The sequence below is a fragment of the Hemiscyllium ocellatum genome, chromosome 4 (assembly GCF_020745735.1).
Source record: "Hemiscyllium ocellatum isolate sHemOce1 chromosome 4, sHemOce1.pat.X.cur, whole genome shotgun sequence".
Classification (NCBI taxonomy): domain Eukaryota; kingdom Metazoa; phylum Chordata; class Chondrichthyes; order Orectolobiformes; family Hemiscylliidae; genus Hemiscyllium; species Hemiscyllium ocellatum.
Window position 1 is genome coordinate 76,376,988 of NC_083404.1, and position 27,013 is coordinate 76,404,000.

A 27,013-nucleotide genomic window follows, 5' to 3' on the forward strand; every position below is an offset into this window, starting at 1 on the left:
TGAGTAGATGAAATGGGGGGAAAAAAATGCCTGAAAAATTTTTTAGTATTTTTATGGATACACATATGAATGTGTATGCCAGTTGGTCAGAAAAGCAATCTACAAACTATGCAAGTTTTTATGCTGATGCTGAAAATGTGTTGCTGGAAAAGCGCAGCAGGTCAGGCAGCATCCAAGGAACAGGAAGTTCGACGTTTCGGGCATAAGTCCTTCTTCAGGAAGGCTTTTGCCTGAAACATCGAATTTCCTGTTCCTTGGATGCTGCCTGACCTGCTGCACTTTTCCAGCAACACATTTTCAGCTCTGATCTCCAGCATCTGCAGACTCACTTTCTCCTGTTTATGCTGATGACCAATCCTTCGAGCTTGTTGGACTTTCTTTGAAATTTACCGGCTAAAATTGAGGACCATAAGAAAGGAACACAAATTTTTTGAATTTGTGTGATTTAAAAAGAACTGGTATGAGATTAATGATTTCAATCATTGAAGTTAGGAAAAAATTGAAAACATGACAGCAATCATGACTTTGGGAGAATTCTGAAATAGTATCCCTTTGAAGACATTTCTAGTTGAGTGGCGAACATTAAAGATCTGAGAAACTATAGTTTTAGTAGATACCTATACCACCTCATACAGACCATTACATTTCAGAAAATGGTGATATGAGAATCCATAAAGAAATTGGAGCCATGGAAAATCCAAGGGATGGAATAGGTATAGATTTTAGGAAGAGATGGATGCCAACGCTTTTTTATTTAAAGGAAAATGCTAATTGAAAATTGATGGAAGCATATTTTCTTTCTACCCTAAAATTAATTGCAGGGGGTTAAATGAGAGAACTGTTGTCATTGTAGGAATGCCAAAGGTATCTTCAGAAAATGACCTTTGGAAATCGGGGTATTTATATTATAGCAGTGGTACAGTGGGCTATGTTTCTTCAGAACCTATTAGGAAGGGAGAGACAACTCTGGACAGGTAAGAAAATTCCTCCTCAATTATTGATCTTCTGAAGGTGCTGAATATTTATTTTTTCAAAAGGAGAGAATTTACTGCTAAACAAAATCACTGGAGGATGTCAATCACTGATTTCAGCTGATGATACCATTTACCTTCCAAAGGAGTTAATGGTGGAGAAAATACTATTTGGAGATAATCTTGAAGGTTACAAACTGGGCTCTTTATATCGAATAGTACCTTAAATGGAGAAGTTGTAGTGTAACAAATCTCCATAAAATCGACTTGTATCTTTGGGAATGAGGCGGGTGTGTTAAGCCCACCCTCCTTTTTAATAGAAATGCTGTAGATGGATACTGAATTGAAAGAATTCTACTGAGCGGCCTAAGTGGGAATTGAATCAACCTGACAATAACTATTTAAAAGGCAAAATGCTGATGAGGAAATCGAAACCGTCTCAACTACCAGCAAAAGAGGAATTAGCAGTAGACTCTCAGCTGATGGTTCCTTCTGAGTATTGGAATGGCTCACAAAATTTCAATGGCAGGTCACTTGGATATTACAAAAACACCAGCTAAAAGACATTTATTTGATCCAGGAATGCAGTGAAATTTTACCAGGCAGTGGAGAATCCCCAATGATCAATTAAACCTAAATACTTAATTCTGATCCCAATTTTTTTCAAAGGACCACTTAACAGGGTCTTAATTGTTTAGGACCCCTACCTAAAATCAAGACTAAGAATTAATATTTAACAATTAAGGGTGTCTCAGCAAGATTTTCTGAAGCAGCATTTTTGGGGAAAGTTGTGACAACTATGGTTAGTTTGTTTTGTTAGGAGAAATGGATTACCAAAGAAATACAATCAAACTGGTTCAAATTAAATGTCACAAACATGAAAAAAAATTGTTGGCAATATTATCCACTATCTTGAGCATTTGAACAATATTACACTCTTGTTTAATATTAAACCGCTCTGTGAATTTAAACCAGCAACACAGAAAAGATTCACCCCATGCTGTAATCTGTTAAAGTTTGAGAGGCAAAGAATTGTCCCAAAAGTCTCAATTGAAAGTAAAAATTAACACTTTATTCTTTCTGTCTAACAGAGTACTAACTGACAACTATTTACAACTCTTTTCTCTTAAATCTATCTTTTACCTCCCCTTTTACCATACTAGTCAAATTTAAAAACAATCCTGATTGCAATTTACAAAAAAAAAATCACTTTTCAAAACCAGTCAGCTTTGTTGAACTTCCTTTATAGATTCTCTCTCCAGGTTGGCCTTGATGTCTATGTACAAACTTATAGACAGGTACCTCTCAGAGAGCCGTTCTGCTGCCAGTATATACTTGTTGGTGACTTGGCAGTTCTTCCTTCTAGCTAACTGGTCAAAATGTCTGATATTTATACCCCAAAGCATTGGATCATTTCATTGGTTTTAATATCAAAATACTAAATTCAAACTTGATTGGAGTTTGGTATCTTGGGCATAATTTAAACTGGATGAATTTGAATTTGTTTTTGTTTCACAGCTACAGCTAACTGTTGCACAAAAATGTTACATTTTAAATTTTCCAGTACTGTGTGCTTGCTCCCTCCTTGCCAGCCTTTTAACTGTCTTAAAGGTACAGTCCACCCACAACTTCATAACACTTTAAAGTTCATGATTACAGCTTATTTTTCTAATGATTGTAATAAAAGGGTTTCTTTGTTACTGCCATTAGGGATATGCAAATGAATCATTTGAACTGTTATATGAACATGAGGTGAGAGGTCCCCTTAAATTGATTGAGGTTTGGTTTACAAATTATTTCTCAATGACATTACAGTTAGGGCCTAATATGTCAAGTTTCTAAGAGAAAATACCCAATGATTTAGCTGAAAAGTAGTCCATAATCAATGAAAGTTAAAGCAAATTAACTGGCCAAAGTTCAGAACTTTCTTGCTGGATATAAGCTACTGCGTTTATACTTGTCTTTGTGGAAGTTCAATTACTGATCCTTACCAAATCAGAAGCAAACTCAATGATGTGACTTTTAGCTAGAAGAAAGATTCCTGGCAGAAATAAAATCAGCAATTGTATCATGATCTTCTATGATAGCAAAGATAGTCAAGGGTGTAGTAATGAAAGAAGTAGGGAAAACAAAAATATCAGGTGATTCAAAAATAATCACAATAAGAAAATTCCCAAGTTGACCTTCCAGTAATCAGAAAGGGTAACGTGGGGTGGCTGAAAAAAAGTTAATGGAATACTATGTTATCATCTTATACACCTTAACTCCATCATAATGTCAAAAGTGAGGATGTTCACCAATGATTGCAAAATATTCAACATTATTTATGGCAGCTCATACTGAAGCAGTCCATGTTCAAATGCAACAAGATCTGGGCAGTGTCAAGACTTCAGTTGACAAGTGGCAACTAACATTCACGTTAAGTTCCAAACAGTGACCACCTCCAATATAAGACAATCTAATCACTCCTCAAAATTCAATGGTGTTACCACCACACTCTCATTCTGGGGGCTACCATTGATCAGAAATGTAAATAGATTTGCCAATAGATATACAGTGGCTGCAAGAGCAGGTCAGAGACTAGGAATATTGCTGTGGGTAACTCACTTCCTGATTCCTCAAAGCCTGTCCACCATCTACAGGGCATAAGTTAGGTGTATGATGGAACACTCCCCTCTGGCCTGGATGAGTACAGCTCTGAGAAGCTTGATACTATCCAGGACAAAGCAGCCTGCTTAACTGGCACCACCTCCACAAGCATCCACTCCCTCCACTACTGATGCTCAGTGGCAACAGTATGTTCAATATACAAAATGCTCCAAAGAAATTCACCAAAGATCCTTAGATAGCACCTCACAAAACCATGCTAATTTCATCTGGAAGGATAGGGGCAGCAGATACAAAAACATCACCTGCAAGTTGCTTGCCAAGTCACTCACCATCCTGACTTGGAAATATCTCTGTTACTTCAGTGTCACTGGGTCAAAGATTTTGCAATTTCCTAGGGGCATTTTGGTCTACCTGTAGCATATGGACTATAGTGTTTCAAGAAGACAGTTCACCCTTGTTATGGACAAGGCCAGACTGCCTTAAAACATTTCAAGAAAGTAGCCTGGACCCTTACTTTGCTAGTTGTTTTAAGCAGGTGTGATTTGCATATTCCAGGATTGGTGCAGCTGGCCCAATCATTTAGTCTTAAACAAAACAGAATTTATTTGCGAGATTACCAATTGAAACACAAACAAGAGAGAACAGAATACAGAATAACAACCTATCTGAAAACCCAGCTGATTTTCCTAACATAATGATGCTGTTCCAAATTCCTGCACCAATCCCCATTAAACATCCCCCTGGCAATAAAGATAAAATCAAACACAGGGTATTACAGGGGAGAGAGATGGCAGAGAAATTCAGCGTGGAACACCATCTGCCATGTAGCTGCTTCCTTGACCAGCAGCCTCAAGCTGACTGCTTGCTAAAATCAAACCAAAACAGAGCATAGCTGAGCTGGAAGAACTGACCACTTCCCTTTCATTGTACAAATGTTTTTTTTAAACTTAAAAGTTTCTTCAAGTAGGTAAGATGCAGATATTTCGGAATCCATGTGTTTACAACCCATCTGGGGAAAAAAAACAAGGACAACCTAACCTTTCTAAAGGAGCAGTGTCGTCACACCCTAAATCTTTTGTTTTAAACCTCAAGATGGCAGCAGCTGGGTTGACAGAGTTTGACTCCTGAGCATGGGACAATTCCAGTGATTAGAATATTTGCATGGAAAGAATTGGACAAGTGAATGGGAAATATATACTTAACATCACCAGTCTGCCTATCATTGGTTCACCTAGCTGTGATTTTATTGGTAGTGGTGACCACTGCACTGTCTGCCTTTAGGTTTGAGGCACTAAATGAAGTAAATTCAGAACAGCGATAGTAGTCCAGTATGAGACACTTGCAAAGTGTTGTGGGTCATCATTAGTAGCAGAGTTATATTTTGTCCTATTTGAGTTGAAGGCCTGAATTATGTTTATTTAGATTCGCTTATTGAGCATGGGGCTTAGCCACTTGTAGGCTCATGCAGTGGATTAAGCCACATCAATGCCCCTTCGCGTCGTCTTTCTAGCTCAGTAACTTGGTAGCATATAATGTTATTTTTAGTTTGAAAGACCCTGGTCGCCTCCTGATGTCCTCTGTGCAGTGTGACTGCCTTCAATTCCGAGGCGGCAGATGCAGGAGCAGCAATGCTGGTGGTGGCAGAGTCGGAGCACATTTTCAGAGCCCTGGGGGCGATGCGGGATGGCTGACTACAGAAGAGAAAGGATGAAGTCTATGGAGAGGGAAAGATGAACTGTTGAAGCCGTTTCTCATACTAATTTATTCTGTAATCCAAGATGGTGCCAGAGCATAGTGACATTTATGTACATGTACCTAGGTACAAGTGACATATTTAATAAGTCTAAATCTCATCATCTTCTCAAGGACAGCTAAGGACAGGCAATAAATGCTGGTCAGCCAGCAATACCCTTGTCCCACAAGTGAATTTAAAAATAAACACTTCTGGAAAACTATTGAAGTGACTTGGAAAAGATATTACAAACTCAATTTAAATTGAATTGTATGAATAGGCTAGGAAGAAAAGTCTTTTCTGAATATGATGCTAAGGGACTCGATAAGTTACTCTAAAACATTACAGGTTCAATCCAGAAATATGATCAAGTAACAACTGATTAGTACATGATGGTCAATGATATTGAATCAAGCCATCGTTGGAGTATACCAGTTGTGGTGTTTAAACCAGTTAGGCGATAAAGACTATTAATTATTGCAAAACCAAACATAGTAATGAAGGCAGATCATATCCAATTCCAGGGATTGGAAGATTGCATGGAAAGAATTTGACAAGTGAATGGGAAATGTCTACTTAATTTCACCAGTTTGCCTGTCACAGGTATACCTAGCTTTTCTCGTAGGGGTGACCACAGCACTGCCCTGCCTTTAGGTTTGAGACGTTAAATGAAATAAATTCAGAAACTAGATAGCAGTTCAATATGAGATATATTTGTAACAATTTGTGGGACATCAGTAGCAGCAAAATTTGTTTCCTGTCACATTTGAGTTGAATGCCTGGATTACATTTATTTAGATTTTGTATTTTAATGATGCTGTCTGTTGTTAAGCTGGCCATATTTCTATTAATGTATTCCTATGTAGTGCTTACACTACCAATTTCCAAAGAAACAAAGAGCAGTGGAAATGCTGGAAACAGCAACACATCAATCTTTTAGAAGTACTTATTTAATGCTGATTATTATACTTCTTCTGAAAGGTTGGATCATGTTTTTTTTGTTAAAGGAGAAAATAGAGCAATAGTTAAGTCTAGTGTCTTTAGAATTTGGCATTCAGAAGCATGTTCCAGTGTAAAAGACTTTTAAATTTCTCACATATTTCTTATGGTCTCTTATTTGCTAATTTTTATACCATTTTATCAACCCGAGTTTCCAAGTTGTGGATTCAAAATCTCTTCATTCACTTTGCATAATGTCAGCTGTACTGAGTGTGTACTGCACTGTCAAAGATGTTACTTTGTGGGTGAAATACAAAGCTAAAACTGCTAGAGCAGATCTCAAAGAAACCACCATGCTTTTGAGGAACAACTGAGAAACCTTTAATGCCTTGGCCACTATTTTTAAATCCCTCAACTGATATCATGAAGATGGATTGTCCAGTCAATATAACATGAGCTCGTTGGTTGTACGGTCCAACAGTGACTGCATCCGTGTATCACTCACTTCACTCTTCTAATAGTTTCATGAGTAATAGAAGCAGGAGTAGGCTATTTGGCAGCTATGCCATTCATTAAGATCATGGCTGATCTATCCGTTATCTCCGCTCCTCCTCCTACCTGTATTATCTCCATAACCCTTAACTCTCGTATCATGTAAAAACCCATCTAACTGTGTCTTGAATATATTTTAATGAAGCTGTCTCTACTGCTTCTTTTGGGCAGAGAATTCCAAAGATTAATTACTCTCTGGGGAAAAAGCAGTTCCTCATCATCTCTGTCCTAAATTTACCCCCCCCCCCCCAAACTAATATTGAGGCCAATGTCCCCTAATCCTAGACTCATCTACTAGCAGAAATGACTTGCCTGCCTGTATCTTATAGATTTTATACGTTTCTATAAGATCCCTTCTCATTCTTTTAAGTTCTAGTGAGTACAGACCCAAACGGCTCATCCTCTCATCAGAGGGTAAACTCCCCCCCCCCCCCCCCCCCCCCCAAGCAATGAAAGCCAATAGTCCGTGTGCCTTCCTGATTACCTGTTGCACCTGCAAATCAACTTTCAGCAATTCATATGCGAACTCCCAAGGTCTTCTGTTTTTCATGCTGCAAGCTTTTGCCATTTAAATAATATTCTGACCTACTATTTTTACTTCCAAAATGGATAGCCTGATATTTCCCAACATTGTACTCTATCTGCCAGACCCTTGCCCCTTCACTAAACCTATCTAGACCCTCCACATCCTCTGCACTGTTTCACTTTCCACTCCATTTAGTGTCATCAGCGGACTTGGATATAGTACACTTGGTTTCCTATATTGCAGGCCCAACACCAACCCCTGCGGCACCCTGCTCACCACTGATCTCCAACCCTAGAAACATCCATTTATCCCAGCTCTCTGCTTTCAATTGGTTAACCAATCCTCTGTCCATGCTAGTACATTCCCTGCAACTCCATGTATTCTTCTCTTAGGATAAGTCTTTTATGTGGCACCTTGTCAAAGGCCTTCTGGAAATCCAAGTATACAATGTCCAGCTGTTCCCCACCATCTACCATGCTTGTTATATCCTCAAAGAACTCCAGTAAGTTTGTCCAACACAATCTTCCCTTCCTGAATCCATGCTGCGCCTGCCTGATGGAACCCTTTCCACCCAGATATCTCTCTATTTCCTCTTTTTAATGATAGCCTCTAGCAATTTCCCGACTACAGATGTTATGCTAACTGACCTTTGGTTAACTGCCTTTTGTCTATACAGTTTTTTAAACAGCGCCGTGACATTCACTGACTTCCAGTCCACTGGGACCTGCCCGAAGTACAGTTAATTTTGCTAAATTACCACTAACTCATTTACTAATATCACTTCTGTCTGCACCCTGGGTTGCATTCTGTCAGGACCAGGTGACTTTTATACTTTTCGACCTTCAAGTTTGCTTAACACTACCCTTTATTGATAACCATTGAATTGGGATTCTCACCTCCCATCGTATCTCTAACATCATCCTTTGGTGTGTTAGACACATCGCTATGAAAACTGACACAAAATAGTTAGTCAAGGCCTCAGCTGTTTCTGCAATATCCAATATTAATTCCCCTTTCTCATCCTGGAAAGGATCTACGTCTACTTTATGAATTTATAAAACCTTTTCCTACCTGCTTTTATATTCTGTGCTAATTTGAATTCATCTATCTTTCTTTTTCTTTATTGCTTGCTTTGTGGTTCTTTGCTTTCTAAAGTTTTCCCAATCTTCCTGTTTCCCACTACTCTTGGCCACTTTGTAAGCCTGAACTTTTACTTTGATGCCTTCCTTTATTTCCTTGGTTATCAAAGGCCAGCTCTTCCTACCCTTGCTATCCTTGTTTTTGACCAGTATATACTTTCCTTGAGTAGTGTGAAGAATCTCTTTGAAAGTCCTCCGCTGTTCCCCAACTGTTTCACCATATAACTTGTGTTCCCAGCCTAATTTAGCCAACTCCTTCCTCATCCCATTATAGTCTCCCCTTGTTTAAGCAGGACACCCTGGTTTTAGATTATACTATTTCACCCTCCATTTGCATCTAAAATTCAGTCCTATTGTGATCACTCTTTCTGAGAGGATCTTTGGTGGAGTAGTTAATTTTACCTGTCTCAATACACAGGACCAGATCGAAGATTGCACGCTACCTTTTATGTTCGGTAACATGCTGTTCATAAAAGTTATCGTGGATGTGTTCTGTGAACTCCTCTTCAAGATTGGCCAAATGAAATTGGTAGAGGCAATCGATGTGCACGATTACTGCTGTTCCATTCGTACATGCATCAGATATTTCTTAATTGATTGCCGATGCCACTGTAGCATTATTATTGGGTGACCTACAGACTACTCCCACTAGTGACTTCTTCCCCTTACTATTCCTGATCTCCACCCAAATGGATTCAATATTTTGCTCCTTAGATCTCCCTATTGCCCCAATCTCATCCTTAATTAAGAGCTCCACCTCCCTTACCTTCCTGCCTATCCTTCCTAATTACCTGATACACTTGGATATTTAATTCCCAGTCATCAGTACCTTGCAACCATGTTTCTGTAATTGCAACTAAATTATACCCCTTTGTACTGATTAGCGCAACAAGTTCATGGACTTTGTTTTGAATACTACAGACATTCAGATAAAGAACCCTTGTCCTCATTGTCCCTTTTAGAATCTAGCAATCTCCCTGTCTTTTGCATATGATTCTGTCACCCAATTTTACTTTTGCTATGTTGTCCGCATTGCTTCCTTCTGCCTTTCTGCCTGTCCTCTTGCCATTTTAATTTACCCTTCCTCAGTCTCTCTATGCTCGTTGCATCTTGTGACCTGATGCTCTGGTTCTGCCAACTTAATTTAAAGCTGTCCCAACAGATCTAGCAAACCTGTCCGCAAAGATATTGGAGCCCTCTGGTTCAGGTATAACCTGTCCCTTTTGTATGGGTAAAACCTTCCCCAGAAGAGAACCCAATGATCTAAAAATCCGAAACCTTGTCCCTTGTTCTAATAACAGGTTTGAAGTCTGAAGGAGGTCTTGTTCGAATTATGCCAGTCCTTGCTGAGATGACAACTAGAAATCTTGTACAGTATTTGTGTTCTTAAAGATCAAACTATTCACCTTGAGATGACTTGGCCAATGTCCATTGAATTAATTTTTGAATGAAAGAGTTGACATGAGAATGAGGGTATGTTCTCTCTTCAGAACTTGTATGGAAGAGACCTGTTATTCTTTGTCATTTAGAAGAATCTGATGTAATCTCACTGAAACATCAGATTCTCAACAAGTTTGGCATGGCAGATCAGGACTTCCTAAAGTGGTGTTTGAGAACCCAAGTGGGGTCACAAGCTGAATTTCTGGATTCTCTCACTCCCAGTCAACAATACTTCCCATACCATCTTTCTCAGTTCTTACCAAAGGGATTGTGACAATTTTAAGGCCATGAAATGTAGTCATATTGGGGAAAATCTTGCAGATGTACTGGAGTAGATGTCAAAGGCTGTTCCTCCTGTTTGCTGAGCCTACAACTGAAGTGTTGACCCTTTCAAGTTTAGACAAACAATTTCTTCACTTAGAGGATTATGAATCTCCCGACTCTGCAACGTACCAAAAAAATCTACAAAAAGGTGCAAGTTCTATGGAAATTAAACTGAGATTAGAAATCAAAATTTCTCTGGAGATTTAAACTGGTTGAACTGTACAAGATATACTGGCTATCTGAAATCAGTAGATGATTCTAGTGCCGCAGTAAAGGCCACTTTAGAAGATATCAGTGAAATCCAAAAATTTGTACAAAGATGCAGTAAAACGTATGTATTTGGTAAACCTATGCCATTAAAATGGTTTTAAGCAAAGTTTTTATGAGGCATTGCAGGCTTGTACAATTTTGTGAAGACTATTCATGTGTCATTCATACAGTGTGCTGCTTTGGGCTGGAGATCAAGCTAAATCATATAATTTCAGTTCCACAGACTTAAGGAAGATTGAGTTTTGAAGGATTATGTGACTAAGGCTGATGTCATATGCTAAGTGGACCTAGGTTAATTTGCAAGACCTGTCTTTTGCCATTTAATACGTAATTTATAGTTTTATAATTGACTGCAGTTTGCATGTTGCTCCATTTGGTTGATTCTGGGTTTCAGAATGTATTTTGTTGCAAAAGTATTTAGGTTTTGCTTTGTTTGAATCTTTGTATTGTAAAAATTCTTCTGTTTTAACCTGTGGAATCTTGTGGGTTTTTTCTGTAACACAAGCTGCTGAACCAAACTGCATTATAACAATTTATCCTGGTGAATTGAAGATCAGTTTTATACGTTCAACTTCAGAAGAAATGTAGATTATTGCATACAGTTAATATTAAGTTACATTGAGCAATTGTTTTGGATATAGCTTTGGATTGCTTACAACTCTAGTTTTGATTGCTGTAAACTTGTGCATTTATAATTTTTTTTGGGAATAGGTGACAAATGACTGAAGTGAAACAGAAGAAAGTGTCAGGAACAATATGAAGTTGTATGTATTTCTGGTTAACACTGGAACTACTCTTACATTTGACACAGAACTTGCAGTACAGACGTAAGTATATATCTTCAGAATTTTACCAATATCTGCAGATCCCAAAGACTCCTCTTCTTGCAGAAAACACTTATATTGCCATACAGTCATACAGCACAGAAACAGCCTCTTCCATCCAAACAGTCCATGCCAAACATAACCCCAAACTAAACTAGACCCACCTGCCTGCTCCTGGCCCATATTTCCCCCCCCAACCTTTCTTCTTCATACTTATCCAAATGTCTTTTAAATGTTTGTAATTGCACCCACATCCACCACTTTCTTAGGAAGTTCAGTTCACATATGAACCACCCTCTGTGGAAACAAAAAGTGCTCCTCCTATCTTTTAAGTCTCTGTCCTCTCACTTTAAAAATGTGTTTTCTGGTCTTGAAATCCCCATCTTAGGGAAAAGATGACAATTGTTATCTATACCTCTCATAAGTTTATAAACTTCTGTCAGGTTGCCTCTCAACCTTCTATTCCCAGCCACTCAAACCTTCCATACCCGACAACATCCTGGTAAATCTCTTCTGATCCCTATCCAGCTTAATAATATCCTTCCTGTAATTGGACGACCAGAACTGGATACAGGTATTCCAGAACAGGCCTCACTTATGTCCTATATAATTTCAACATGACACCCCAACTCCTGTACTCAACAGTTCATGTATTTGTTGTGTTATTGATATCTGTCAGTTATTCCTGGTCTGGGCATTACGTGCTTTATAATTGGTACTACAAAAATACACTTATTAACATTTTTTTCAAAGGTTCTGTCTTTAATCACACGTGTTTAAATAACAAAATTTAATACATGTGCTGAGTAATCATTATAGGAGCTAAAGTCCGTTATTCCTTTTAATGAACTAAATTATATCTATATAAATGGTTGGTAGTTAGATTTTTTTAAAAAAAAATGGTTTTTCTTTTTCCTTTATCTTGTCTCCAATCCGCAAATATTTTATGATTGGTCTGCTGTGGGTAAAAAAAGTCATTGAAGTTGTCTTCCTTTTGAGGTTTGTATCCAAGCTAAGTTGATTTGCATTGCCTATAACATAAAGAAGGCATTTTGTACAGATTTCATAAGTTCTTTTCCTGTTTTGACCCACATTTATTTTTACTAACATTATTGTTGATGCATGGGGAGAAGTTCTGAAAAAAAAGCCCTGCCTTGGATTGCTGTTTAAAATTTACAATGAAGCAATATGTTTTGCTATTTTAAAAAATCCTCAAGAACTGCAGATGCTGGAAATCCAATAATAAATGTCTTGCTTCTGTTCCACTGTAGGCTGAAAAGTGGGTTCATATTCTATACTACTTGGTATGAGTTTAACTGAAGTTGGAATAGTTTCTTTAGCAGAAGTTGAATGAAGCATCAGCGTTGGAGTGACAGTCTTAAACTTCATTTTGAGAAAGCTCAATGAGCTCTGTTTTGAACTATTTTGTATTTTGCCATTTGAAATTTGCCTCAGTTGGTTCTTAGATTTGAACCATAAATATGAGAAAGGGATGAGAATACAATATTGCTGACACTTTAACATCAAAGATAGTTTGGGAAAAAATGGCTCAAGTCTTTCTATGGTCAGGATGATCCAAACTCCAATGATCATGTTTTTTTTAATGCTGGTGAATCTTGTGCAATTTCTTGTCTGTTAAAATCAACAAATTATTTCCTTTGCTGTATGTTGCTTTTGGACAAAATTGAGATTTTTATTTTAAGTATAACTTTGCATTGGGAAAAATATTAGTGCATGAAGTGCCATGTTTGATCTTGGCTTTTTCTAAGACTTAAATTCGAAAACTTATAACCATGTGGATGAAGTCCTTTCTTTAACATTTCTAACATGCTTCTGCCTATTATGATCTAGAATTAGTTTTTGGCCATGTAATGCTACAAGAAATAGACATTGATCCATAACCTAGCATGCATTGTGATATAAAGTTAGTAGTTTTTGGTTTATTTCTGAATGATCTAATTTGTGAATTCTGGTCATATTTGTGCTGGCAGCAGCTCTGAACTTAAAGTCAATAATTCAACACATCAATGCATCTTTTATACCTCGGGTGATATTTAATAAATCCTTTGCAGTTGAACTAAATTGTGATAAAACCATGGAGATCCACACAAAAATGCCCTTGGGCTCATCAAATCCATGCTAGTCAAAAGCAGGCATTTAACTATTCCCATTTTCTCAGTTCATTCTTCATCTTATGAATCACTTTGCCAACCTGGTTGCTATGATATTCTTTTTCTATTGAAAGTCATGGTTTAATTGTGGGATCAAAGTTTTGGCCCATAGCCTCATGTCTTTAACATTGCAAATGCTCTTTAAAATGTTATATTTAATGAATGTGAACATAGGAGGTAGAGTTAGTTACAGGCAGCGCATTCCACATTCCCACCATCTTCTGGGTGGGCAAAAACAATCCTTATCTCCTGTAAACCTTCTGCCCTTTATTTTAAATCTGTGTCCCCTAAGCAATGATTCTTCATCGAGGGAAGAAATTTATTTCTGTCTACTGTATCTGTGCCCCTTATAATTTCATACATCTCAATCATGTCCTCTCAGTTTTTTCTTCTCTAAGGAAAACCACCCTACTCTGTTCAATCTCTCTTCATTGCTGAAACTCTCCAGCCTTGGCAACCTCCTGATAAATTTCCTCCACAACCTTTCCAATGCTATCAGATTCCTCCTATAATGTGAATTCTAGAATTGCTCACACTGTGTAGCTGCGGCTGAACCATGTTGTATGCAGTTCCAACATAATCTCTTAAATGGTGTGATGTGTTTCAATGACAGAGATGTGAGAACATAGAATTCTGCATTATGAAAGAGAGAGAATTCAAACATCCACTTGATGTTAATTCTGGGCAAATCAGATCTCAAAGTAAGACCTGATTTAATAGATGATTTTTATTTTTACAGTCTGGTTACTGTGGCAATTAGTCACCAAACGTACTGAGTTGCCAGTGTTCTTTTAACACACAAACACAAGTTTATTGCATTGAAGGACAATAACAAAGCAAAATTATAATTTCAAAAAATCTTAATATTAACACCAAAAATAGGTGTTCAATTCATTTCTTAGGCAGTCCTTTATAGATACTTCATCCTAGTGAAGTATCACTCATATTTTAACTCCTCAATTTCTTTAACTGGCTTGTTTCATTTCTGAGGTTATGGATTCCTTTTTGGTTCTGACAGCCCAATATTTTCTACCAATTCTCAGAATCTAGCGATTCCATAAAGCAAACTCCTACAGTCAGCAGGTTTAACAAATTACCCTTCTGTTAGGATGAACCTCCTAGGCTGAAGCTGACTCCTCCATTTTTTATATGTTGTAAAACTCCTCATTGTACACACTTCATCAATTAACTAATAGATATTTAAGCACATATGGTTGACGTTTCGAGGATGAGCTCTTCATCAGGAAACTTCCTGATGAATAATTCATGCTCGAAACATTGACTCTTCTGCTCCTTGGCAGCTGCCTGACTGGCTATGCTTTTCCAGCACCGCACTTTTTGACACTGATCTCCAGCATCTGCAGTCCTCACTTTATCCCATTTAGGCATGTATCTTAGTTTCATACAATTTGGAAGTTATGCATTTAGCTGACTGTACCAAGTAACTTCCTGACATTTCAAACAAAAACCTACCCTTCACAGAATGGAAACTGAAAACCTAATCACCTCTACTTTCAAATTCAGATTCCCAAGTAACAATATCTCCCTGTATCGTGGCATACTAATGAAAATATTACTAGCTGTCTACGTGAACTCATGTTGCTATTATCTGACCATGTGACCCAACAAATACCAATTCCCCTCACAAATTTTTTGTACTTAATTTTTCATTAATTTTGGCAAACTGTGATCTAGTAAAATGTGTATTTAATGTGTAAGTTATAACTTGTAATAAGTTGAATTTGCAAAATATGATTTCTAGTTAGGCATTATTCAAAATTGAGATAGTTTACTTTATTCTTAAGTAAATGTTCTGAATTTGTAACTTCAGTGTTGCAGATCTGAAACATGCAATCCAAGCTAAATATAAGATTGCGACTCAGCATCAAGTGTTGGTCGTCAATGGAGGAGAGTGCATGGTTGCTGACAGACGTGTTTGTAGCTACAGTGCTGGGACGGTATGTGACCATTAAGTTCAAGTGGCTGAATAAATGCTTTGTTGTTTTAAAGAAAATGTGTGCATTTTTGAGAATTTCAAGGTTGCAGTCACTGGTTAAAGCTTTAAGTGCAGAGTCCAAATGAAACTATTTTAGATTGAAGTTTATTTTACTATATAGATCACAGATTTCTTTGTGCCATGACCAGATGAAGGGGATAAGTTGGCTCCTCATTCAACCACTTCAGTTGGCCATAACAAAGATTTAAGTTTGTTAACTTAAGGTTATACCCCTCTCCAATTAAGATGGTTGTTAATAAATGTCTGCTTGAGCAGAAAGGAACAAATTAAATGCATAGAAGAAAGAACACTTATTATTTGCTCATGCAGAGGAAAAATGAAAATGTGACATTAAGCACAGGCAAGTGTTTTTTTTATTTTTAAAAAAAGCATGTGTGATTGCAATCTTTGCCTTAGAATAAAATGTTAATTTAAATTTGTTTGTTTTCTAATTCATATTGAAATTTGGACATTTGACCAATAGGTGAACCCTATTGCTATTTTAAGCCATTTTTCTGGTTGCTTTTTAAATATAACTGCAGTCCATTTAAGCCCCAGATGTTAAATCAGCCAATTGACTTTTGCATTCCATAGTTCATGTTTTATGTCACCATGTTATACATAACTGTGGTCTTGGGCGGTTTTGGTTTGTGATAAATTTCATGATTATTATTCACGTGGATATTATAGACAATTTAAAAATGTTTGATTTTAAATTTTATAATAGGTTAAAGATCATGGAGATTAGATTAGATTAGATTCCCTACAGTGTGGAAACAGGCCCTTCGGCCCAACAAGTCCACACCGTCCCTCCAAAGAGCAACCCACCCAGACCCATTCCCTGTATTTTACCCCTGATTAATGCACCTAACACATCAGGCAATTTAGCATGGCCAATTCAAGTAACCTGCACATCTTTAGACTGTGGAAGGAAACCGGAGCATCCAGAAGAAACCCACGCAGACACAGGGAGAACGGGCAACTGTCTATGTGGAGTTTGCACAAAGAAGGAACTGAACCCGGGTCCCTGGCGCTGTGAGGCTGCAGTGCTAACCGCTGAGCCACTGTGCTGCCCTTTGTTAGTATAATTTACAAATTAGCCATTAAGCATTCAGCTGTTATCATAGGACTTTTGTACTGTAAAATCAACAATATCCCTTTCTACTATTAATTCCTCAAAAGCATCAAATTGAATGTGCTTTCATGTAAGGATACCAAATAGTCATACAACACTGAAACAGACGTCTCAGTCCAACTCATCAATATCAACCAGGTTATGGTTTATTGACTGAAAACTAGACTAACATTGTGACTAAGGAGAGGCTGAAAGAGATTTAGCATAATTAAGGTGTATTAAGCAGTGAGATTAAAGGCCTTGAACATTGGAACAGGAAGCATGAAAATGTTGCCAGATAATTTGGGATAATTATGGAGTAGAAGTAACCAGGCAATATTAGATAGATAGTTATCAGTAATCTAAATCAGATCTATATCATGTATCGTAATCTTGCATTGAAATAAGTTGTACTAACTATATACATATTGGCTTTCAGTGAGAGAACCTTTAGCATGTGTCCATTTTTTTCAAATGGAGTTTTGGAGGATCTTTAGTGCATTCGGAATAAAGCAACCAAGATTGATTTCTGCTATTTGGATCTGAAAATTTGAGAGATTTGTTGCATTTATCTATCTTTTTCCAGAGAAAATAGATTGAAACTAATGCTAAGAGGAAAGGAAAGTTTAGATGTTAAAAAGTTGGAATTCAACATGTACACAAAATAAATTGGCAATCAGCAAGATTTGGAAATGAATGCTATGTTTGCTATTTGCTTCCCACATCTCTGCCCTCCCACTGTCAAGTCTCAGGATAGACTCTCAGCAAAGAAAATGCTGTGTCATTAGTTAAATATCATCTTGTGAACCATTAAATGTATCAGGATAAGGACAATTTTTTTAGATGTTTATTTGGAGCAAAATGGTTACTGTGACTGCAGAAGTTTCGTACCTGAGAAGTATGATTCAGAATGTATCATGTAAAACGTAAGATTGATGCAAGTAACCAAATGAAAATGGCAATTTAATAAATTGCCTTTTTTAATCTATCCATAATTTAATGTGGTGTACTTATTTAATATGAAATGTCTACATTTTTTCTTATTTTGCATTGCAGTGAGTTTTCAAGATTTAGCATGATGCGTATGAATTTGAATCAATGTTTTAATTTAAAATGCTTGTCAGATGGGACATAATTTGCATAGCTATTGTAATTGTACATTCATTAAAGATATTGCCAGGGTGTTCTAATAAGTTTCTGTTACAAATGGTTAATCCTTCCTGTTTTGTAGGAAGATGATCTGAATTTATTTTTATACATTTTTAAATCACAGGATACAAATCCCATATTTCTGTACAACAAAGAGATGATTCTGTGTGATCGTGCACCAACTATACCTAAGACAACGTTTTCTGCAGAAAATGAGATGGGGCTTAAGGTGGAGGAGTCCCTAATGATGCCGGCTGTATTTCACACAGTAGCCTCTAGAACTCAACTTGCTGTGGTAAGATGGGCAAAAATCTATGCATGGAGTTTGTTTGCACTTCATGCAAGTTACTGAAAGTGATTGTTGAAATATTATTTTTCTGAATTGGTGTTATCGTGAAATTCAAATGGTTCTCTAAATCGTTGCAGCAGTATTACTCAATTAATATGTTTCTGATCTACCAAAGCAATACTCTAAATAGAAAGCTGTTTATTTTGTTCTCATTGTACTAGAGACATTGTTTCTTGTGCAACTTTTGCTCGATTGTACCACTCAAATTAAATGTTAATTCGTGAAGATGCACCTTTTTGATACAGGATCTCAGTTAACTATTTCAGATTTATGCTATTTAGATACATTGTTAGAGGTAGGCCCCAGGTTGCAAACATTTTCCGTCTGGAATCCGTTTGTAAGTTGATTTGTGTGAGAGTCAGGACATAATGCAGGACAAAAAAAAGAGCCATTTGTAAGTGCAGGAAATATTAGTATGTCAAGTCTTTTAAAAAATGACAACCATGCATGAGAGTTAACTCGTAAATACGAGCATAAGATGTTTGTAAATTAGGGATCCGATGTACATTTTAAAATGTTTAATGGAGGAATTTTTCCTGCCTTGTTGCTGCTGCTCCCTAATGAGTGGTAATGCTTTGCAATTCTGTAATGTAGACTGAAAATTCAAATAAGTATTCCCCATGGAACCTTTTTGAAGTGTTAACCTGCAATTAAATGAGCTTCATTAATATTTGGTCATTTATCTGTCTGCCTTGTATTGTAAAAAGATATTTTTCAGGGCACTTTTTATCACCAATTTTGTGGTGTTTTAACTTGTACAAATGGAAAGAGTCTGCTAATTTTAAATCTTGCACTTGTTTCCTTTAAGAGCTATCTTTTAATGTCAAAATTGCTGAAAGACAGTGTCAATGTTTAAGAATAGGTTGATGAGGGAAAAGGGCTTAGATGTATGTAGGAGTAGTGGGTAAATGTGATTAGATAAATTCACTTGCATGGAGGACAAACAACAAAACAGGGTGATTCACTAGAAAGCTTGCTTCATGTTCTTGCATTTCTGAAATGATCTGCATACATGTGATGGTGATAAAAATGTATTTACCATCACATTTGCCTCTGAAGTGGCAAACCAGATTTTTAGTCAAATTTCATTATCATGCTATCAGCCATTTTCGGTGCATTATGAAAGTAGGCAGTTTACAATCCACAGCTTACATTTCTATGAAATTCCTAAACTTTAATTCCTGTGACAGCTAGCATCTGGTTCCAGTTGTAGCATAATATTAATGAAATAACCATTAGGTACCTAATTCTGCTGCTTGCAACAGCTCTACAAAATTAACACTTCATCTGTAAACAGGAGCTTTATTTCATTTCAACAGTCACTCAGCCGATTCTGATGCTAACCTTTAGTTAAGAGTCGTCCCTTCTTTGAGAAATATTGCATAATCTAAATAACTTGAATCTGTATCTCAACTGTGATACTTTGCCTGTCCATATTTATTACGTTAGGTAGCTCTGGCATCGACTGAAAGATTTCAAAAGAAATCCAAAATCTCTGATGTTCTGTAGATTTTATTTCATGCATCTTATCAAGTTAATTTGCGAAGCTAGGTTTAAAAGCACTGAAAAGGGAACTTTAAAATGACTGCACCTTTTCTTATTGCAAATCTGTAAAACTGACCACCAAATAACTGATATGAGAGTGCAGTTCTAAAGCCAAATGTTATTCAGACTTTAACAAATTATTCTAATCAACCTCTTCTTGAATTTGCCTTAAACATTAGATTACATCAGTGAAAACACTATTTGCAATGTAGAACAAAAATGTCCCAAATGTAGAAAAGATTTCCTCAAAACATGAACCAGACAAAAATCTTAAGTGTAAAGTTGATTTTTTAAAAAAACACATGTGTAATTGATAGCTACAGTAATTAATGTTTTCCTATATGTGTGAACCATGCACAAGATCCCTGTGCATTTGGCTAAAGTATTAAGTATCTAATTTGCTACTTCTGAAGTGCTTTCCAGTTTGAATGCCCAACCTAGATATTTTCATCTGACTTTCTGCTGTCTAGCCACAGTAATATTGTGGCTCCTCAATTACATTGTGCACTTTTTGAATATGTACACATTGCATGGAAATTAGAAATTATATTTGTAAGGAACTCCAGGGCAATGGAAACATTCTTTTTAATTGACTTGCTTTAAATGGAACATCAGAGTTAAAATGAAATTGCAATAATATATTAAAATATTGGTACAGCATTGCTAATGTGGAGGAACTTTGTTCACAATGATCAGAGTTGTCAAACACTGCAGGCATAGGTATACAATGTAAATCATGCTTAATAAATATCAAAGGGGTGAAGATTAGTGGGAAAGGGTGAAATCATATTTATTTTCTGGAAATGTAACAGTCTACAGTGATTGAGGATTGTAAACAGGTATGTATGCTTACAGCATTCTTGTATAGTTTGAGGCCCTCCTTCAAATGTTCTGAACTTGCTCTTTTAATGAGATATACTCCTTTGTCAGCATTTGATCCTTTTACGTTCCTCTTGACTCTTTTATCAATATTCTTTCTGTCTGCTAACTAATTACTTTCTCACTGGCATTTTTTTCCCACAGCATTCTTACTTAGATTTTGCCCTGAGAATCACTTTGTCATCTGAATCTCGAAGTTCAACTAGCCATCACTTTGAACCAACGAGAAGTTTATGATGGCACAGTGGTTAGCACTGCTGCCTCACAGTGCCAGAGACCCCGGTTCAATTCCTGCCTCAGGCAACTGGCCGTGTGGAGTTTGCACATTCTTCCCATGTCTGTGTGGGTTTCCTCCAGGTGCTCTGGTTTCCTCCCACAGTCCAAAAGAAAATGTGCTGGTTGGGTGAATTGGCCATGCTAAATTGCCTGTAGTGTTAGGTGAAGGAGTAAATGTAGGGGAATGGGTCTGGGTGGGTTGCTCTTCGGAGCGTCGGTGTGGACTTGTTGGGCCGAAGGGCCTGTTTCCACACTGTAAGTAATCTAATCTAATTGCAGAACTTTTGTTTCTGTGACAGAGTGTACATTCTATCCCATAGGGATGCTGTTATGAACCAGACCTGATATTTTGGCTCCAGATAACGCCTTCAAGAATTAAAGTTCTCACGTTTATAATGAATAATGGAAAGTCCTCTACAGTTCTGTCAGAACTACATCAACCTTCTCAATACCTATCAAGTACCTGGTACTAGGCTTAGCCATTACTAATCTATATAATTGAAGGTTTTTGTGAGGAACTCTCTGAAAAACTGGGAGGATGTTAACATTTTTTTTATTCAACTTTGAAGATTGCACATTGTCAGAATCTGGCTTTGTGAAATCAGCTAAACAGGAATCTCTGGCACTTGTTCTGTAATTTTGAAATGTATCAGTATGTTTTCTTTCTTTCCACAACTCCATGGTGCATTTCTTTGTCAAGTAGGGCCAAGCAGAATCGCATGATATTTAGACTTTGTTTTAACCAGCACCCTGTGAACTGGCACTCTTGATAAACCAACAAAAATTATATATCTCATTTACTGTATTATCGTCAGCACTGCAAGGACCAGGTAGTCAATTTTAGTGTGAGTGAGAAGGCTCTCTGCTGGTAAGTTTTTTTTTATTTAAGGAAAAGTTGCATTATTATTTAAGTGGTTTATGCTGTAAATAAAGAATAACAGTGATGTGTATACCTCCTGCATTACATTTCTATTACTTAATTTGTGTTTTACATTGATAATGTGAACCTCTTGATCAACCAGAATATTTGATCAACCACCACAATCCTGGTTCCATCAGTACTGGTTAATGAAAAAAGTTTGCTGTACTAAATCCTATGTCAGTTAAATTTAAACAAAGTAATATAAAATTAGTTTAATCAATAAATATACTTAGTGTGATTAATGACTAATTTAGTTTATTCATAAAGTTAATTTCCCTAGTAGTTTTATGATTGTCTATTCCTGATTGCCCTTGAAGGGTAATTGCCTTCACGAACTGTTGCAGTCCTTGATGTAGGTCCCCCACATTGCTATTAGTAAAGGATTTCCAGGTTTTGACCCAGAGCCAAGAAACAGCAATGTAGTTCCAAGTCAAGATGATATATGGCTTAAAGGGAAACTTTTAGATGGTAGTGTTCCCATGTATTCATTGTCTTTGTTCTCCTAGGTGGTTCAGGTTGCACGTATGGAAGATACTGATGAGGGAAGCTTGGCAGGTTATTGCAATGTATCTCTTAGATGGTTCTCTGCTGCTGTTGGTGATGAAGGAAGTTAATGATGGATGTTATTTTGAATGCTCACCTTGTAATGGAGGCAAGGTCATTGAAGTAGCTGATGATGGCTAGGCTCAGGAACTGTTGATTATCTTTCTTCATGCTTAGTATGATTTTGACCAGCAGAAAGTCCCTGATTCTAGTTTTGCTGGGGCACCTTGCTGCCATACTCTTAGAATCACACAATCCTTATAGTATGGGAACAGACTATTTGGCCCATCGAGTCCACACCAACTCTCAAAAGAGCATCCCATCCAGACCCACACTGCCATCCTATCCCTGTAACCCTGCATTTCCCATGGCTAACCTGACTAATGTGGGACAGCATGGTGGCCCAGTGGTGGTCCAGGTTCGATTCCATCCTCAGGTGACTATCCATGTGGAGTTTGCACATTCTCCCCGTATCTGCATGGGTTTTTTCTGGGTGCTCCAGTTTACTCCCACAATCCAAAGATGTGCAGGTTAGGTGAATTGGCCATGCTAAATTGCCCATAGTCTTCAGGGATGTGTAGGTTAGATGCATTAGTCAGGGTAAATATAGGATAAATAGGGTAGGGGAATGGGTCCTGGGTGGGTTACTTTAGGAAGGTCGGTATGGACTTGTTGGGCCGAAGAGCCTGTTTCTATACTGTAGGGATTCTATTCTAGCCTATACATTACAGGACACTATGGGTTTAGCATGGCCAATCCATCTAACCTGCATTTCTTTGGACGTGGAAGAAACCAGATCACCTGGAGGAAACCCACAGTGCCAGAGACCCCGGTTCAATTCCTGCCTCAGCAACTGGCTGTGTGGAGTTTGCACATTCTTCCCATGTCTGTGTGGGTTTCATCCAGGTGCTCTGGTTTCCTCCCACAGTCCAAAAGAAAATGTGCAGGTTGGGTGAATTGGCCATGCAGCATGGAATCGAATCCGGATCTCTGGCGGTGTGAGACACCAGTGCTAGCCACTGATCTACTGTGTGCCCCAGATGTTATCAGATGCTGACCTGATGTCGGTGTCGCTCCCATCTTGCCTCCAAAGTTCTTCTCTGAAGTCATATTAAGAGCAAGGCTAGAATAAGGTCAGGAACTGAGAGGCCCTGACAGAACCTAGACAGAACATTAGCAAGCAGATTATTTATTTGTATTGCTGCTTGATATCACTATAAATAATCCTTTCTATCTTTTTGCTGATCACCAAAGGTAGAATGATAAGCATGGTTGACTTTGTGTTGCCTTTTGTGGGCAGGACTTAGGCTTTCCTGGGTTGGACCAAAGCTCTTCTTGTTCAGATGCATATTGTTATGGACCAGACCAGACACCCTCAGAACAGTTTAACAAGGTAGCCTTGACCCTAACTGCTACCATTTTTAAGACCAATGTGACTGGTCAAGCTACTGTTAAGCAAAAACAATTTATTCAAGAAGAACATAGAATAATTTAACTCTCTTGGAAAACTTAACTGGATATTAAAATATTTCTAATTAACTGTTCCAACATAGTAATGTCCCATAAACACACCCATTGGGGATAAAGAAAAATTTAGTAAAATTTTCTCTTTGGTAACTCAGCTTCCAGCTGTCACCAAGAGAGTGGAAAGATAGCTTCTACCTCTTCAAGCCCTCAACAACAAATGCTTAAAGCTAAACCTAAAATAAAACTATAAATCCCTCTCTGTAAGAGCTGGTCCAACTGGGCCAAGCTGCCTCCATCGTTCCAACTTTGTTTAAAAAAAACACTCAAGGCCTCTCAGGCTGTTTACTTTCTTACAGCCAACTCCTCTCTTGTTCAATCTCCTTTTTTTTAAGAAAAAAGGACAAAATAACCTCTTGAACAAGTTCCATGCCGTGCCCTTTCTCTGCATTTCTTTGTTTTCTCTGTGATACTCTAATTTCATTTTGAATTGTTCAGCACATATCCCTTAAACACTAGCAAAAGCAAATGAATTTGCTACTTTTATTGGTCATTAATGGAAATTGCTGTGCAGTGTTTGGCCGCATTGTTTATCTGTGAAACATCCAGCAATGTTCAAATGTAATTTGGTATGACACACTTTTAGATAACTTGGGCTCCAGTCTAGTACTGTGATAGGAGGTCCTCAAGTGTATTTCTGGGTATTGACCTGTATCATATTAAAATTTTCCACCCAAGTTGGTCAATTACTGACCAGTGCTTTTGCAGTCCCATTGAGCATAATGAGCAGGCTCAGTCCTGAGTTGGACAACAAGTAGATGACCCAACACTCCAGTCTTGAGAGATTGACAGTCCCGGCATTAGAAGCTCGAAAGTCATTGGAAGAGACAAGGCAACTTATGAAGGAAGCCCTATGAAGGCTTTATTAGAAGACCAAAAGTAAAACTCTGGCCATCTCACAATCACATTGTTGAGAGGTGAGAAAGAGGAGATAGAATCTGTTCCAATTCTTGTGTGATGGTGACAGTTATCTCCATCCCTGGATCATGTTTTAGCCTTAATGGGATTCTGCATGCTGACTGGAAAACGCCAGTTGGCATCAGTAGTGTGGCTTTAATACACCCTTAAAGATGCCTAATTTATTCCAGCCCACTGGTGGAGCTTTCTTCCCAAAACCAACATATTCCCAAATGGCCAGGAAGTGGGAATATGGTAGCTTGTGGTGGAAATTTGCAGGCCATCAGTCTGTGATCTTATTTCCATGGTCCTTTAAAAATTCATCGAGAGATAATATGTCTTTAATGCATTGTCATCTTGTATAAATCGTTGCAAAAAATATTCTGCTAGGTATGTGTATGTTTAGACTGGATTGCATCTGCTAAGTTTCACCTTACATCTGTGGGAAACAAAATATTCTAATTGATTTGTTTGATTTGGTTTATTGCTTTTTAGTTGATTTGCCCTGAAAAATCCTCATTTTTGTTAATCTTTGCTTTCAAGCATGTAGATTTGAATAATTAACAGCATATCAGCAAAGTCATTTGAAGAATGAAGTACCCCACAAATTCTGATTTAATAATGTGCATAGGTTACCATGGAAATGAGTTGATATTAAGTTTGTGCTCTTGTTTTCTTGGGTAGGAGATGTATGAAGTAGCAAAGAAGCTTTGTTCATTCTGTGAAAGATTGGTCCATGATGAACATCTTCAGCATCAAGGTTGGGCTGCCATTATGGCCAATTTGGAGGACTGCACACATTCTTTTCAAAAGCTGCTGGCAAAGTTTGAAAATGCATACATCAATTACGAACATTCTGTGGAAGATATTAAGCAAAAACTTACAAAGTAGGTGTTTATAATTTATAAATACTTAACAGTTCTACAATGTGTGCTTTTGGAAATTATATTGTCACCTTGGAATCCACCACAACTTGTTAAAATGCTTGAATCATGCATAGATTATTTTTATTTGCTTAGACACTGTAGCAATACCTGTATGTGGTATTCACGAATTACACATTTTAAAAATGTATTAATATTATTTATTATTATTTTGTTTCTGTGGTGCTTCATTAGTTTGAACAGGGAGTTATAGTCGAGGCCAAACAATTGGCATTCTCTATTGAGATTATGAATCCTTCAATTCTACCTCTACTCCACTTCTAGCTAATCATCTATTTTTGTCATGCATAAGGGCATGTATGAGCTTGACCTGCAATGAGACATCCATGTATAGTTCATCTCTAGAAAGTGAGGTTGGGAACAGTGTGCAGTATTTGATTTCATATCTTGTTAGCTTGTGATGCCAAATACTGGATAACAGTAGTCTTTGATTTGACTGCGTTATTGTGTGGTATGTATATTGTTCGGATTACGTTCGATAAAATCATTCATTCTAAATAACTGCTGTTGTCTGTTATGAGGAAGTGCAGAAGGATGGGAAATGGCATTAGTCTGAGTTTTGGATAATAGAATTCTAGTCATTTTTTTTTCTGATTCCTCCCACCACCACCACCTTCTGCTACCTCCAAACCATGCCAAATCTGTGAAAAGGGAATCCCAAAATCTGAAACCTCTTGTTTAATATTAAGACTGAGGAGCACACTTTTAGCTTTCACTCATTCCGTTTAGGAAGGTGAGATCTGTTACTGACAGGTTTTTGTTTTGTAATTTTATTCACTCATGAGGCTTGGGCATCGTGGCTGGCCAACATTTATTACCCAATCCCCAATCTCCATCCTGGTGGAAACCTGAGAGGAACTAGGATTTGGGATGAAATCAGCCTGAGTATCAGCAGGTTGGAGGGAGTGGTTGGGATGACAGACAGCAAAGTGAGTATTTGACCTAGGGATGTGATAAAAAGTGGGTGGGGAGAGGATTTAGAAAGAAACATTATAAGACTGAGTGGGATGGAGAGGAGCTTAGAAAGAAATGCTGCTGAGTGAGATGGTTACCAAGTTTGGGGAAAATAAGCCTTTGTGGATTGGCTGAGGTATCTGGAAGGAGAGGATGATGAGTAAATGGTAGGTCTGGAGTTGAGAACAAGGGCTGGTGAATGTGAGATGGTGATTAGGTAGAGGTGCTGCTGAGTGAGTGAGTGGGCAGAAGGGATTTGGAGGATAGGCATATAGATATGTTCAATGTCTGATCTTGATTAAAAAGCAAACTACAAAGTGCTGTGCAGTATGGCTGGTTTCTACAAGCGTGTGTGTTTTAATCACCCAGTGCATTTATTGGGGAAGGATGTTTATGAGAACAAGAAACTAGAGGAAGGGCATC

At 37.6% G+C, this 27,013-nt stretch overlaps 1 protein-coding gene across 4 annotated transcripts in view; it reads left to right on the plus strand.

Annotated features, from left to right (window-relative positions):
• Positions 1–27,013, plus strand: part of rb1cc1 (RB1-inducible coiled-coil 1) — a 212,872-nt gene that overhangs the window by 13,093 nt on the left and 172,766 nt on the right. For all 4 annotated transcript variants that reach the window (XM_060823471.1, XM_060823474.1, XM_060823473.1 and 1 more), the window contains 4 exons: positions 11,215–11,330; positions 15,330–15,456; positions 17,882–18,052; positions 25,377–25,579. In XM_060823471.1, coding sequence (XP_060679454.1) covers positions 11,260–11,330; positions 15,330–15,456; positions 17,882–18,052; positions 25,377–25,579 — 572 coding nt within the window. In that variant the 5' untranslated portion in view covers positions 11,215–11,259. The remainder of the gene's footprint in view (positions 1–11,214; positions 11,331–15,329; positions 15,457–17,881; positions 18,053–25,376; positions 25,580–27,013) is intronic.